Consider the following 16,574-nt stretch of genomic DNA (forward strand, 5'->3'; position numbering starts at 1 on the left):
CATACATAGGTCGTCCTAGCGCTGGGGCGGTAGCCAGGGCGTTTTTGAGAGTAACAAAAGATTGTTTTGCTGAATCAGGACAATCGCTAGCGTAGTGGCCTGTATGTTGACAGTTGAAGCAAGTGACATATTTGGCAGATGGACGACGCGGAGGAGCGCTGTCGAAATCCTCCGTGTGTGGAGTGAAGGAGTAAGGAGCCTGTGAGCGGTAACCAAATTCAGGCGGGTCCGTGCAATCTGGGCGATAGTAACATGAATCTGTCTGAGAGTTCTGACCTTTAGGAGCTCTTCTTTGAGAGGGACGTTGGATGAATTCGGATTTAATTTTGGGCGAAGTATCTTTGTAACAGGTCTCACGATTACGGCCATTGCTCCAATAATAAGACACAGCACGTTTCATTTGAGGTTTAGAATTGTCAGACCAGACCATGTTATTAGTTTTAATACTGGATGCTACACGGTCAGGCAAAACCTGCATTAATAGTGCATTAAATTGGGGAGACTGTGTGCCTGCATTGAAAGCAATGTCCCCGGAGTAAAGAGTGTACACGACACAAAAGCGGTCAAAAAATTCTGGACCATCTTCCTTAGAAGTGGGGGTACATTCAAGGAGTTTGGCGATATCAACGGGTTTACGGAGAGCCCGTTTTAGTGCAGGGAACATTAAAGTACGCTGATCGTCCTCCGTTTGGCGTGCGGCGCTGAAGGCCATCCACGTGTCCCCGTGAAGTCCTAATTCATTTTTCCATCTTTCCCCTAATTCTGGGGGAAGGGATGAATAAATCAGTGAATACTGATCACGTGCGGTAGCACCGTACATGGTCGCAGTTCTCCTCAAAAACTCAGTGAACCCCTCTGGGTCCTCTTTGTAGGAGGGACATTGGGCCATGATCAAACATAGCTCATGGGGTTTAAAAGCCTGCCACACCTCAATGAATGGGTCGTCATTATCACCAGTGTGGGGGTTAATAACACTCCTAATGGGATAATTTGCAGGGGGAGGTGGTGGCGGAAAAGTTTCCTCCTCCTTAGGTTGGAGTGATAAATCAAGAAAAGCCTGATTAACAGAGGTGAAGAGTTGTTCCATATTAACGGCTTGCGTATGTGACCGAGTGCGTGTTGCTACGGGGGATGCATTAGCAGGAGTTTCATTGGCAGTGGGACCATAAGGGGGAGTCTGGACTTGGGACAGTGGAATTGTAGGGTCAGGGTGTGCAGGATGAGGGTGGGGTCCAGGGGTTAAATCCTCCTCCTCTTCCGTATCGCCTGAATAGGGAAACATCGGCATGCCAGAGCAACTGGGAGGATCCTCCTTTCGTTTAATCTGCTGGGCTAGCCCTCTCTGCCTATTGGTTGGAGATTTTTTATTTTCGCCTTGTTGTTTATGCTTTCTATCCCAAAGTTCACATTCCAATTTTAAAGTCTCCCAATTCTTTGCTTTACCATCCACACAATCATCAATCCCTTTTCTACGGGCGTTATCTCTCCAACTCATTAATAGTGATTGTTCGTGGCGCTTCTCTGCCAAATAGTTTTCTCAGCAGAAGTGCAATTATTGTAGTCCCAAGTGCCCCCTAATGGCCAAATATCATTACCCAATTTATTGTTCAGCGCTGCAGATAATTTTCGTAAATTACGTTCATGAGAAGGGTTTTCAGAGCACATGAAAAATAGAGGGGAATTGCCCCCGGTTTTGTCTAAACTCTGTCCCATAATGTCAATAAAATGTGCCCCTGGCAATCAAAAAAAATCCCAGGTACCAAATCAAATTGTAGGGTTCCTGACCCAAATTTAAACCTGTAAAACAAGCAAGAGGTCCCTGACCTAATTGGGGTCCCTGACCCGCTGTACTCTACTAACAATTTAATAAGTACAATTTAGATTTGAGCACCGTCACCTGTTTAGTTACTTCCGTCAGGGATGAGGGGTCGAACCACTAATCCGAGAGAGAGAGAGAGACCAAGGTTAATCTTACCTTGTGCTGGCGTCTGTCTCTTTCCTCCGGGTCTGGCTCAATCACTTCTTCAGTCCCCCCACGGAATTCACTCAGGATATTGGTAACTGCTCGCTTGCGCCAAATTGTGAAAGTCAATATTTTCGCTTCTGTGAGCGAAGAATTCAACACACTCGTTAAGACATAAATAAGCTTTATTTTCGAAAACAATTGCTTGCAGTAATGGCTGAAACTTGAAGCAAGAGAGCATTCAACAAAACTGCTCAGTCTTTCACAAGTTCCGCGCTTTGCGGAGAATTAAGTTAATATTCATACATTAACTTTAGCAAGATTATGTGACAACAGTATAGTCAGGAGTTTAATCGGAAATACAAACAGAAGCAAAGACCAGACCATGTTTGTTCATATCACTCATACCATTATTTAGTCCTCGGAGGGAAAATTGAAAGGTCAGAATAGATTTATTTCTTCCTGAACCGATCTTTGTTTTAATTCCTACGGCCCTGGGTTATGACGAGTTAGTCTTATCAGGAGTTGCCGAGGTCTTTCCGGTGTTTTGGAATGGCTCGACCTTCGCTGATCTTTTCAGACTTCAAGTTATGCAGAGTTGGCCTATGGCCTACAGCTCAGAAAATAGGGCAGCATTCTTTACCTGGGCCTGGGGAGCCGGAATGAGTAGTTTCAGTCTATCTGGTATTGTCTCAAACCTTTTGACTAGTCTTCCCATTGACCAGTTTTCCCATCATGCCATTACTTAATTCGTACCATATCACACAGAGGTGGTGGTGTGTTCCCAAGATGGCGGCCCCCGTCAGTCGCACGTGTCGGGCGGCGTTGCAGCTGGCTGCCAAGATGGCGGCCCCCATCGGTCGCACGTGTCAGGCGGCGAGGAAGATGGCGTCCAAGATGGCGGCCCCCATGAGTCGCACATGGCGGGCAGCGTGGGAGACGGTGGCCAAGATGGCGGCCCCCATCAGTCGCACGTGTTGTGCGGAGTCAAAGATGGCTGCCCCCACGGACAGCACGAGGCAGATGACACGCCCGAAGGGTGCGGAGCCGGCGGGCACGCAGCCACGCTGCGGGGTATGCGGGCCTGTGAGTCTGAGGGTCGGGCCTGTGGTTTGGAGGACTTGAACCTGGCCAGGCAAACTTTGGCATAGTGTCCTTTCTTGCCGCAGTCGCGACAGTTCGCGTTTCGAGCCGGGCAACGCTGCCTGGGGTGCTGGCCGCAGAAATAACAGGGTAGAGCCCCGGGTTAAGTGGGCAGCCGAGCGGCACAGGCCTGGGGTACTCTCTGGTCGGGAGGCCACTAGGGGGTCGCGTGATCGGAAGGGAAAACGTTGAGGCTTTAAAATGCTACTTCTAGGGAGGTGGCTAGTTTTACCGTCTCTTCTAGGTCGAGGGCACCCTTCTCGAGCAGGCGCTGTCTGACGTATTTGGACCGGACCCCAGCCACGTAGGTGTCCCGGACGGCGAGTTCCATGTGTTGGGAGGCCATGACGGCCTTGTAGTTGCAGCTTTGCGCGAGGACCTTGAGGTCGCGTAGGTACTCCTCCAGCGATTGCCCGGGGCGTTGGCGGCAAGTGGTGAGGAGATGCCGCGTGTACACTTCCTTCACCGGCCTCACGTATAGGCGCTTCAGCATCGCGAGGGCGTCTGCGTATGTTGTCGCTTCCTCGAGTTGTACGGAGATTTGATGGCTCACCCGGGCGTGGAGGAGGCCCAGCTTCTGTTCGTCGGTGATGGAGGGCGTGGAGGAGACTGCGAGGTAGGTCTCGAAACATCGGAGCCAATGTGAAAAAATCCCTTTGGCTTCCGCGGCCTGTGGGTCGAGTTCCAGTCGGTCAGGTTTGAGGGCTGATTCCATCACGATGTTGTAGTTGATTAAATTGATGCGATCATCAGTTTACGCGAGACAGAGAGTTGAAGTGAACAGTGGCTTTAATCAACTAGAACAGTGCCTGCCTGCGACTGCTCTGCAATGAGAGCCGCCTACAGGGCAGCTGCTCTTTGTACCTCCCCTCAAGGGGGCGGAGCCCACAAGGGCACCAACATGATACAAGCGGCGTAATACAGTACAATGGTCCATAGGTGCAGCCCACATGGGCAACAACGTGGTACAATGTAGTACAGTGGTGAATGGTTACTATAATACGTTCACCACACTGCATAAGCTTAATCTATCCCGGTTGGCAAATGGAAGGGGACTTTAAGAGATGGGATATGCTCCCGTTGTCACTGGTGTGGGGGGGGGGGGGGGGTCCAGACCGTGAAAATGGGGGAGGGTCCAGACCGTGAAAATGACAGTCCTCCCCAGATTTCTGTTTGTCTTTCAGTGGCTCCCCATCTTCATCCCCAAGGCCTTTTTCAAGCGGGTGAACAAGATAATCTCGGGCTTTGTCTGGGGAGGGTGGATGGGCGCTGCCGGAACTTCTGCAACTACTACTGGGTGGCTAACATCACCATGATTCGGAAGTGGGTAATGGGGGAGGGGTTGGCATGGGAGCGGTTGAAGGCGGCGTCTTGTAAAGGCACCAGTTTGGGGCATTGATAACGGCACCTCTGCCGTTCTCGCCGGCCCGGTACTCCACAAGTCCGGCGGCTCTGAGGATCTGGGGGCAATGGAGGAGGCATAAGAAGGTGGAAGGTGTGTTGGTCTGGACCCCGATTTGCAACAACCACAGGTTTGCACCAGGCAGGCTGGACGGCGGGTTCCAGAGCTGGCAGAGGGCAGGAATTAGAAGGATGGGGGAATCTATTTATAGACGGGAGTTTTCCCAGCTTGAAGGCGCTGGAGGATAAATTTAAACTGCCGCCAGGGAATGATTTTAGATATTTGCAAGTGCGAGACTTCCTGAGAAAGCAGGTGCCGGCCTTTCCGCTGCTGCCGTCGCGGGGGATTCAGGATAGAGTAGTGTCCGGTACCTGGATGGGGGTGGGGAAGGTGTCGGATATCTACCAGGAGCTGTTGGAGGAGGAGGAAACCCCGGTGGAGGAGCTTAAGGGCAAGTGGGAGGACGAGCTAGGTGGAGAGTTAGAGGCGGGTCTATGGGCGGACGCCCAAAGCAGGGTCAATTCCTCCTCTTCATGTGCCAGGCTTAGCCTAATACAATTTAAGGTGGTCCACCGGGCACACATAACGGTGGCGAGGATGAGCAAGGTTTCGGGGTAGAAGATAAATGTATGAGGTGTGCGGAACCCCAGCAAACCATGTCCACATGTTCTGGGCATGCCCGAAGCTCAGAGGGTTTTGGCAGGGGTTTGTGAGGGCAATGTCCACAGTGCTAGAAACACGGGTGGTGCCTAGTCCGGAGGTAGCGATCTTTGAGTGTCAGAAGATCCGGGAGTTCAGGGAGTGAAAGAGGCCGATGTCCTGCCCTTTGCCTCCCTGGTAGCCCAGAGAAGGATCCTTTTTATGTGGAGGGACTCGAAGCTCCCCGAGTGTAGAGACCTGGGTTAGTGACATGGCTGGGTTTCCCAGTCTTGAGAAAATAAAGTTTGCCTTAAGAGGGTCAATGTTAGGGTTCGCTCGGAGGTAGCAGCTATTCGTCGACTTTCTCGAGGAAAATTAAAATGTCGGCAGAAGCAGCATTCCAAAGGGTGGGGGGGGGGGGGGGGGGGCGGGTGGATAGGCGTTAGATGGTTGTGGTATGTGATGATTGGGTCGGGTGGGGAAATGTTTATTTTACCATGTCAATGTCATTGTTATTGTTTTTGTTATTGTTATAAAAATTTGCAAATACTTTAATAAAAATATTTTTTTTTAAAAAGAAGATGGCCCCCTCAATGACTCAGAATCTTGCAGATCCCCCTGATAGGTGCCCCGCCTCCCCACCCACTGCTGAGGTGTTCAAGGGTCCAGGGTCGCTGACACCTCCATCCCGAACACCAGAGGCAGTCCCAGGCATTGTTTGGGTGAATCCCGACTTCTGCACGCCACATAGTTCCAGACATATTCGGGACTGGCGTGTTTTATTGCTGGCTTTGTGGAGAATTAGGCATGGTGATGTGGCGGGGGGGGTGGGGGGGGGGGGGGGGGGGGGGTTGAGAAGAGATTTGATAGAGGTGTTCGAAACCATGAGGGGCAGAGTAAATAGGGAGGAACCTTTCCCATTGGCAGATGTTTCGAGAACCAGAGGACATGGATTTAATAAGCTGACCAAACCCAGGGCCAATGCGGGAAAACCTGGGCCCGAATTCTATGCTGTTTGAGCGAGTGCACACTCGACTCAGCATTATGTGAAGATGTCAGGCGCGTGTCCCAATGTTATCATGCACTCGTGCGGTATTTCGCTCAGCCGGAGCACTCGGCAGTTGGAAGCAGCTCCACTGACAATTGAGCTGATGATTAAGTCCATTAAGGAGTCAATTGAAAGTGATTTTGTGTGGCCCCATCCACTTTTGTGCTTGGCGGATGAACCAATCAGCCAGATGGCCTTCACATTTTCACTACAATCTCGGAATGTCCGAGGTCACATACAATAACACAAAAGATGTCAGGGACTGAGGTTTATTGAGTTCTGCTGTTGTGTGTTTGAGTGTGCTGCATGGATACTCTCTGCTGCAATACATTTCACCTAACTTAATTGACTCAGAACCTTTCTCGGCACGCGTTTCATGCTGGCTACTCATTAACGGCCGGCCAGGGTGAAATCACGTTCCCGGGCCGAACATGGATAAAAGTGCATTCCACGTCCGCTTCTGGGCTCTTGGCTCGTGCGGGCCCGATGAGCACAAGATTCAAGCCTGGAGAATTCCTCCCCAGTCTGATCGAAATCAGCAGATTAAGTGTTACCTATAAAGCCTGCTGTAAGATGGACCCCCTTGTCCAGTCTCCCCCTCACTCCTCAACCACCACAGAACTGTCAAGGGACTCCAGTGTTACGCCACCCTGGGCAAGTGTGCGGTCAATTCCAGCCCGAAGTGACCTGGAGTCACAATACGAATGAATTATCCAATAATTCTGATGAAAATACTGAAGTCTTTGGCCCTTGGCTGTCTAATAATTACAGTCACCAGATGTGTAAGTTTAAACACAATTACTATTTATTTATAACAAGAACAAATATGAAATACACAGTAAATACAACTGCTTGACGACAATACCTGGTTCCCCTTTTATCTGCTCCACCCTCTACCCACACACACAAGACAGAAAAACTTAGAGGGATGGAAAGGGGTAGAAAGAATAAAGATGAAGGTCAAAAGATAGTCTTTGCTTGAAATGATGGTTTGCAGCCTGCTTTCGTCACAGTATGCCTGTGGATTAAAGTCTCTGGTGTAGAGCCTGCGAAAATCTTCCTTGCAGTGCAGCAATATTACTCACAGCTTCTCCTGGAGAGGCCCCTTGCTTTGCAACAAACTTTTCTTCCAGCCCTCTGCTTTTTCTGGAGAAAGAATTGGTCGGTCCACATCAGCCTTTTCTGCAGAGAGAGATATCAGGGGCGTCATTCTCCGCCGGCGGGAGTCTCCGTTTTGCCGGCGCCCGGGGGTTTCCCGACGGCGTGGGGCTGCCCCACAATGGGAAACCCCATTGACCGGCCGGTGTTACGGAGACTCCCGCCGGCCGGTCGGGGCAGAAATGTGGCGGGGCGGGTAGGAGAATTTCGCCCCAGATTCTGAACCTTTCCTGCACAATCTGTAATGATTCTCCTGTAACCAGATTCATCTAGGCTTTCTGCCAGTTCAGAAACACAATCTTTCTGGAGAAAAACGGAGTGGAAAGAAAGTGGGAAGCTGCTAAAATGAAACTGAAAGCTCCTTAGTTCTCTGAACCATTTCAGTGAGATCAGATCCAATCACCACCTGTTATTGGGCAGAGCACATACCTTTGGGCCAATTCATTGGCCATCAGCCATATCAATCAAACCGCATCATCATTGATCTCTCCTGCTGCTGCAATATTCTTCTTGAATTAAAGGCACAGGCCCCTGCTTTGTCTTAAAGTCACAGGTCCATAAATCATCCATGGAGCAAAAATCTAACAGCAAAAATAAAAGGGGGAATTAAAGGAACAAACAGGGAATAAACAGGAAGGGCCCTTACACCAGTACCTCAGCACTCTCTAGGCAAAACATTTGATACTGTTTCAGATATTATCCCACCTAACCCTTGTGATCCCACTGTTACAGGTACTCCCAGAAAAGGCGGCGCAATGTGGATTAACCATCAGGAGACTGTATATTACACTGGCTGCACTAATTCCCAATCTCTTTAAAACCAGGAGATTGGTTCACCTCCACCTGCTGCCGAAACCATACTTCATTTTTATTGAAACCGACAAACCCACCTACCAACCCAATGATACAGGTAAACAATAGGATAGTGCTGTGTTATTGTCCTTCATCACAAAACAATAATAACTGCAGCTATTACTTAATTTGTAATGGTCCAGAGGTTACTGTGTTCGGTGAATAAACCGTTTAGCATGACCTTTGTTACAGGTATAAGTACAGCAGTACTTCTTTAATGTGTTTCCGTGAGGGCCTTCTTTGAACTCTTGTGCTGAATACATATCGTTCATATACAACATTCACTCGGGGTTCCAAATGTGCACTCAAGGCTTTCAAAATTTCTGTGTCTTTTTTCTTTGCTCGACTGTTAGATCTAGGGTGGTATACAGTTTAGAGCAGTCCTTCCTCAGCAGTGTTAAGTTAACACTGTTGCTAGCCTTATCAATTCAGACTTGGTAATTAAGTCTCAGTTTTGCCATTGCGAATGGAGAAAACTGCCAGGTTTGTCACGCATCACTGTCCAATGTTACTGGAGATGGGATTGGAAAATTTACTGCAGCCATTTTCTTTTACTCTCTCGGTTATTACTTGCAGCCTCTGGGTGCTTGTTGTTCTTTTTGCAGATTTTGAACCTTTTTGTGTTCTCCGAATCATTTCCAGGGTTCCAAAATGTATTTCTTGCCACTCTCTGGCACCATGTTACAAGTATAAGGGCAACCTTTGCTGGTTTAATTCCCATGAGTCTTTGTGCAAGGAGGTACCGTAAATTTGAGATCCAAACTGTAGAGTGTTCCCAACATGGCGCCTCAGAGCTGTGTAAACAGAGCAAGCAACTGTGTGTCTCCAACCAATCAGCCTGAGGTTAGTGACCAGTGGAGAGTCTGAAGTGTGAATTAGATTAGAGAACCCAGCGTACAGATCAGACGCCGTGCCCCAGAGCTTGTCCCAAAGTTTTTTCAGTTTAAAGTGATCCACCCATTCAATCCCCACTGACCTATTTGCCTCAAGTTAAGAGTGTGAGCCAGTGATACGACACCAGCCAGTTGTGTAAGATTTGCATTGCGAAAGCAGGCTGGGCAACTTTGAGTGATTTGGGTGGGGGCACTGTCAGGAGTAGTCACAGCAGGAAACATGATGCTTTTCCAATGTGGAAGAATCTATGGATCCTGGAGCTGGGATGCCCTTCTTAAACTCCGACACGCACCTGGGTTTTCTCCTTGCTGCTTTTCATCGGAGCATGGACGTGGCAGACAGTTGTCCGGATTGCCCAACTACAGTTAGGACTTGTAACGAACAAAATGGTCCAGTCTAAATGGGGTGGATGAACAGAGAGGTCTGAGGACCAACATATACAAATCTTCAAAGATGGTAAGCCAAGATAACTGTTAAAAAGATATGCAGAATCCTTCGTTTGAGGAATAAAGGCATTGAATGTAAGAAAGTTAAGCCAAACCTTTATAAATTTCAGAACTAGCCTTGAGCAGATGTACTCAGTCCAACTCTGAGCTCTGCACTGTAGAAAGGACATTAAAGCTTTGGACAAGGTGAAGAGGTCATTTATTAGAATACTACTCGGACTTCGGGTTAATGTGGAGAGATCGGAGAAGCTGGGATTGTTCTCCTTAGAGCAGAGTAGATTAATAGAAGATTTATTTGAATGATAAGATATTTTGATGGAGTAAATAAGGATACCTGGAGTGAGCGGGATGTCTTATGAGGAAAGATTGGACAGTTTGGGCTGGTTTCCCTTGGAATTCTCACTGAAGGGTAAAGGATGACTCGATTAAAGTATATAAGATCCTGAATGCTCTGGACAAGGTGGACGTGGAAAGGATGATACCTCTGATGGGTGAATCCAGAGTTAGCAGGCACTGTTTTAAAATTAGGGATCATCCTTTTAGGACAGGGATTGCGGAGAATTATTTTCTCTCAGAGAGTCATGCGACTTTGGAAATCTCCGTCTCAGAAGACCGTGGGGGCAGGGTCACCGAACATTTTAAGGTGGAGGTAGATAAGGAATCAAAGGGGTAGATGGGAAATGTAGAATTCGAAACACATTCAGAAAAGGCATGATTGTATTGAATGGCAGAGCAGGCTCAAGGGGCCGAATGGCCTAATAATGCTCCTAGGCCATGATCACAGAGGACGAAAATCAACAGAGAATAGAGGAAAGGGGATAACGTTCTTATTAATACACAGAGACAAAAGTCTCTCAGGCGATTTAATGAAAAAGAAAGAGTCCCATTTTGGGACAATGACTGCATTTCCTTATGTAGAGGTTGAAGCACAGACTGGCTCGTGGCTGTTTCTTAGCTGGGACTTTGCTGCTGATTTTTAAGAAGCTGCTATTAGCTGCTTCTGGCCCTTGTGTGGAAGAGCGAGTGTAGCAGCGTTTTCAGAGACTAAGTATTAAGCTGTCTTTCACGCGAGGTATTTCCCTTCTTAATTGCTGCTCTGCTAACACAAAGACTTGTGGAGACAGCAACTCTGGTTAAGGATGGTCTTTATTTTCCAAGTTTGGCCAACATACATGGGAGAGCATCTGGGGCAGTTCCAGATTGACTCTAAAGTTACATCATTCTTAATTCAGTAATTATACCATTTTCAAAAGTTGATAACCCACCTTTGCTGGACTTAATCCTATCATTGCTGCTATAGATTACATACATTAACCAATGGACTTTCTGCCTCGAGGCAACTTGGAACTGGGTGATAATCTCGTGGACCTTTAGGGTCTTACTCATGATTTCCTGATGTTTTTCCAGACCCCTTATCCATTGTCCTTGGTTCGTTATATATACAACCCTTCCTATCTCAGCATGGTCCCTGACTGGAGCTATTGTTTATTCATCAGCGGGGCTGCTGATAAGAAATGCTTTCTGCTGACCAGACTGTATCATATGTGACTCCTCTTCTCTGAAGAATATGGCTAACCCTTTATGCCTTCCGAGCATTTTACTATGAACAAAAATGTATATGTTTCATTACTACAATGCTTTAAGACTATGTTTAATTGTTAATAATTGCTACAAGTGCCTATGCATTTTCTATTGTTGATTTCATTATCTTTGTCGAGTAAACTAACCTAAGTATATGCCACGTTGCTTAATGCTGTTATTTATATCATACTTATTGTCCCAGCTACTTTAACTGAATTGTCTTTGCCCTGAGCCCCCCTTCAGCGAGCTTCTATAAAATGAAGCTGTAGACTTGAGAATGGCAAATGTGATTCACCACTGGCACCTCAGAAGGAAATCTCAGAGCCTACACATGGGTATCTTGGCCGGGATTCTCCCCTACCCGGCGGGGCGGGGGAATCCGGCGTAATGGAGTGGCGGGAACCACTCCGGCGTCGGGCCGCCCCAAAGGTGCGGAATTCTGCGCACCTTTAGGGACCAAGCCCTCACCTTGAGGGGCTAGGCCCGCGGCGGAGTGATTTCCGCCCCGCCGGTTGGCGGGAAAGGCCTTTGGCGCCACGCCAGCCGGCGCCGAAAGGACTTCGCTGGGCGACGCATGCGCGGGAGCATCAGCGGCCGCTCACGGCCTCCCCGTGCATGTGCAGTGGAGGGGGTCACTTCCGCCTCCGCCATAGTGAAGACCATGGCGAAGGCGGAAGAAAAAGAGTTCCCCCACGGCACTGGCCCGCCCGCCGATCGGTGGGCCCCGATCGCGGGCCAGGCCACCTTGGGGGCACCCCCCGGGGCCAGATCGCCCCGTGCCCCCCCCCAGGACCCCGGAGCCCGCCCGCGCTGTCTGCTCCCGCCGGTAAGGTAGGTGGTTCAATCCACGCCGGCTTGACAGCGGCAGGACTTCGGCCCATCGCGGGCTGGAGAATCGCCGGGGGGTGCCTGCCGACCAGCGCGGCGTGATTCCCGCCCCCGCCGATTCTCTGGTGGCGGAGAATGCGGGACACGGCAGGGGCGAGATTCACGCCAGCCCCCAGCGATTCTCCGACCCGGCGGGGGGTCGGAGAATCGCGCCCCTTGTTCCCAAAACATCCTTCATTCTGACAGATACCCATGAGTTCCATGTCCCATCATTCTGAAGTTAGCTTCTCCTCAGTCTTTGCTGGGGGAATTTCCTCAACCACTTTGCACTGCCCAGGGTACGCTGTGGACAATGATCTTCATCTAATGATCCAATCACTGCTCTCCCTGGAAATATTTTAGCTGCTGTTTGAGAGAGATCAATGATTGTGATCAGTTGATGTGCCTTGGGACAGAGGGAGATGGGGCCAGGGTGAACCAGCTTCCATTATTAGGTGGCTGTACAGGAACATAGGAACAGGAGTAGGCCATTCAGCCCCTTGACCCTGCTCTGCCATTTAACTAGATCATGGCTGACCTTCTCCCTCAATGCCACCTTTCCACACTACCCCTTTGTGCCTTAATGTCATTGGTTTCTGGAAATAGATTGAAAGTACTCAATGACTGGGCCCTCTGAGGTAGAGAAGTCCAAAGATTCACCACCCTCTAAGTGAATAAATTCCTCCTCATCTCAGTTTTTAATGGGCTAACTCTAATTCTGAGACTGTCCCCCCCGGTTCTAGACCCTAAAACCACAGGAAACATCCTTCCTGCATGTACCCTGTTGAGCCCTGTAAGAAATGTGTACGTTTCAATGAGATCACCTCTCATCCTTCTGAACTCTGGAGAATACAGGCCCGGTCTCCTCAATCTCTCCTCCGAGGACAATCATACCAGCCCAGGAATCAGTTCGATAAACCTTCATTGCACTCCTATGGCAAGTATATCTCTTCTTAGCTCAGGAGTCTAAAAACTGTTCACAACACAATACTCCAGGTACGATCTGACCAAGACATTATACAATTGTAGCAAGGCATCTTTACTCCGGTACTCACTTAACCTTGCCATGAAGGTGAATATACCATTTGTCTTTTTAATTGCTTGATATGCCTGCATATTAGCTTTCATTGAACATGGACACCCAGGTCCCTTTAGACATCAGTATTTCCCAATCTCTCACCATTTATGAAATACTTTGCATTTCTGTTTTTCCCACCAAAGTAAATAACTTAACAGTTTTTCATATTATATTGCATCTGCGATGTGTTATCCTGGTCTAGTGGGCAGTCGATTCCAGTCCCACAGGTCCCGCAGCCCCAACACAAGTGAATTAACCAATAATTTGTATAAAGTTTCGGAGATCTTTGGCCCTTGACTGCTCCAATGACTTACAGGCACCAGATTTATAAGTGAAACACAACAACTATTTATTTATAACAAAAATAGAGATAAGAGATGCAATAATTATAATAGAATAATGGCCAGCTAATCTATTACTCCTTGTTTTACCGTCCCACCTCTACCCAAACACACACAAGACAGACACACACAGAGGAAGGGGGAGGGGTAGAAATAATAGGAATTAAAACATGAAAAGAAAAATGAGTGTCCTTGCTTCCAGTGTCGAGGTGGCTGCATTGGATTGTCTTCCCAGGGCGCAGAGTGATTGTAACCACTGGTTGGATTGCCAATGAGGATCCTCTGGCAGAAGCATTCTGTCAGAACCCCCAGGCTGAAGGGTTTCCTCTGTGGGAGTCACTTTAATTTTTATTACCCTGGGCCTTGCTTCAAATGTACAGCCTCAGGCCTGTGCAATTCTTATTTGTTTCGAACTCCACCAGAATGACCGACAGCCTCATGAAATAAGAACAGAGTTTCCCACTCGAGCTTTTTAAAAGGGTTTTTAAACAACTGACCCTGCCTTCAGATACTCTGGACTCAATTTTCCTGCAGTTTAATCTGGCTGTGCAGAGAGAAAGGTCCAGAATCTGTGAGGTGAGAGAACGAAACTGAAAACAAGATGAAACCCTCCGTGCCCTGCAGAACATCCCAGAATGGTCAGTACCAATAAGCATTGAGTATCAGCTAAGACCCAGCAATTTTTAAACAGCTCATTGGCCGCCAGCCAACCCAATCAAGAGGCATCATCACTGATGTCAGACCAAAAAGCACATCCTCCTGAGTTTCCTTTTAAAATGAAAGGTGCAATTCATTTTAAAGGCATAGGTCCCATTAATTGTCCAGCTACAAACATTGAAATAGCAGAATAACAGAAAGTAAAATTTAAAAACAAGGGACAGACATGGATCAACAGGAGGATCCTTACACATGCTCCTACCCACTTACTTAGCCGGTCTAAATCCCTTTGAAACCTCCATGATCCTCCTCACAACTCACATTCCCATCTAGTTCAGGGTCATCAGCAAAATGGGAAATATGGGGCAGGATTCTCCGGTCCCCCAGCCGCGTGTTTCTTGGTCATGTGCCGTTTGTTGGCAAGAGGATTCTATCCTCCCGCCACTTGTCAATGTGATTTCCCATTGAAACCACCCACTCCACCGAAAAACCCACTGGCAGGAGTGCACAGTCAGTGGGAAAAGTGAATCCCGATGACGAGAGAATTCCAGCCATTGCGAACAGTTGAGGTCCAAGCTCTGATCTTTGCAGTACCCTTATAATCACAACCTGCCAACCTGAGAACAAACAGTTTTTTCCTTCCGGGGGGGATTTTCCAGGCGTTCTGGACACTGATGGTGAACCCCCGCTACAGGTTTTCTGGCAAAGCGGGGGCTGGATTAATGGGAAATCCCATTGACAGCGGCTGGACCAGAAAATCCTGCCACCAGCCAATGGCGGTCCGCCTCCCGAGAATCGTGTCGTTGGGGGGTACGGAAAATCCCTCCCACTGTCTGTTTTCTGACTGTTAACCAATCCTCAATCCATGCCAATATATTTCCCTGAATCCCAAGTGCTCTCATGTGTGGGACTTTATCAAAAACCTCCTCTGTGGGATCATAGAATCATAGAATTTACAGTGCAGTAGGCGGCCATTCGGCCCATCGAGTCTGCACCAGCCCTTAGAAGGAGCACCCTACTCAAGCCCATGCCTCCATCTTATCCCCGTAACCCAATAACCACACCTATCCATGTTGAACACTAAGGACAATTTATATTGGGCAATCTATCTAACCTGCATATCTTTGGACTGTGCAAGGAAACTGGAGCACCTGGAGGAAACCCATGCAAACACGGGGAGAAAGCGCAAATTCCACACAGACAGTCACCCGTGGCCGGGATTGAACCCGGGACCTTGGAGCTGTGAGGAAGCAGTGCTAACCACTGTGCCACCGTGCCACCTATTAAAAAAATCTAATTTAAATTTCACCACCTGCTGTGGTGGGATTTGAACCCATGTCCCCAGAACGCCAAATTACAGGTTCACTGACAATGCCACTATCCCTTGTCAAAAGCCTTTTGAAAACTCAATACACTACATCCACTGGTTCTCCCTTACCTATTCTGCTAGTTACATCCTCAAAATAAAACACCAATGGGTTTGTCAAACATAACTTTCCTTTCACAAATCCATGTTGACACTGCCCAATCACACCATTATTTTCTAAGTGCTCAATTATCAAACCATTAGGATGGATTCCAGTATTTTCTCTACTACTGATGTCAAACTAACAGGTCTATAGTTCCCCATTTCCTCGCCCCCTCACCACTTAAGTAGTGTGGTTACATTTTTGCAACCTTCCAATCTGCACGAACCACTGCAGAATCTATAAGCATTCTAGACTGTCACGGTGTCTGGACCAGACCCCAATTGATATTAGGAAACTGGATGAGAACCTTGAGGAAAGGATACTTCACTCCAGGAGTGATTCCGCTGACAACCAGGGATCTTTTATCTTATAACAAACTTTATTAGTAACAAAGGATTAATCCCTTTAATACCCAAGGAAAAAACAGCTTTTCAGTTAACAGTTAAACATTTCTAAAAGAAACATTAAGAAAGCTTACTTTCCCATCTACTTCTAAACTTCAATTGAACAAAATCCATGCACACAGGTCAAATACCATTTATTGATACAGTTAACACTCAGTGTCTTACAGACTCATGCACAGTCCTTGGGAGAGAAGCTTTCAGAAGTCAGTCTGAGAAACACTCCTCCTTTCAGAACCCAGAGGAGAACTCTGAAAATGAAAGTAAAAACAGACACAGGGCAGGGCTGAAAAACAAAAATAAAAACCGACCCAGCCCCTCCTATCTGTGACATCACAGCTTGCCCAGCGGTTAACCCCTTAATTACAGTTTTAGCAGACATCTGGATACCTATCTCAGTGTAACAGACACATAATGCAACATATATAAACATTTCCAACATTCATCACAAGCAGCGTTCTCAATTATTTTCCCACGTCATGATTGCCCCACAAAGGGAGCTTTGCATCTCCAGCTTTTCCTCAGCTTGATTGTCTCGTGAGACAAAGGGGAAAATCTCTCGAATTCCTCCCTCGTTGTCACATTCACCTTCCTGCCCCTCCAGGGGCTGCGCTGACGCAGCAGGAAAGGGGAGT

General features: G+C 47.9%; 1 protein-coding gene across 1 annotated transcript in view; it reads left to right on the top strand.

The window, feature by feature from the left end:
- The window catches only part of LOC140428786 (complement C3-like), a 163,479-nt gene that overhangs the window by 35,419 nt on the left and 111,486 nt on the right, over positions 1-16,574 (top strand). The window contains exon 3 of the mRNA XM_072515475.1: positions 8,086-8,263. Within this exon, the coding sequence (XP_072371576.1) occupies positions 8,086-8,263 (178 nt within the window). The remainder of the gene's footprint in view (positions 1-8,085; positions 8,264-16,574) is intronic.

Source organism: Scyliorhinus torazame, chromosome 8, assembly GCF_047496885.1.
Source record: "Scyliorhinus torazame isolate Kashiwa2021f chromosome 8, sScyTor2.1, whole genome shotgun sequence".
NCBI lineage: Eukaryota > Metazoa > Chordata > Chondrichthyes > Carcharhiniformes > Scyliorhinidae > Scyliorhinus > Scyliorhinus torazame.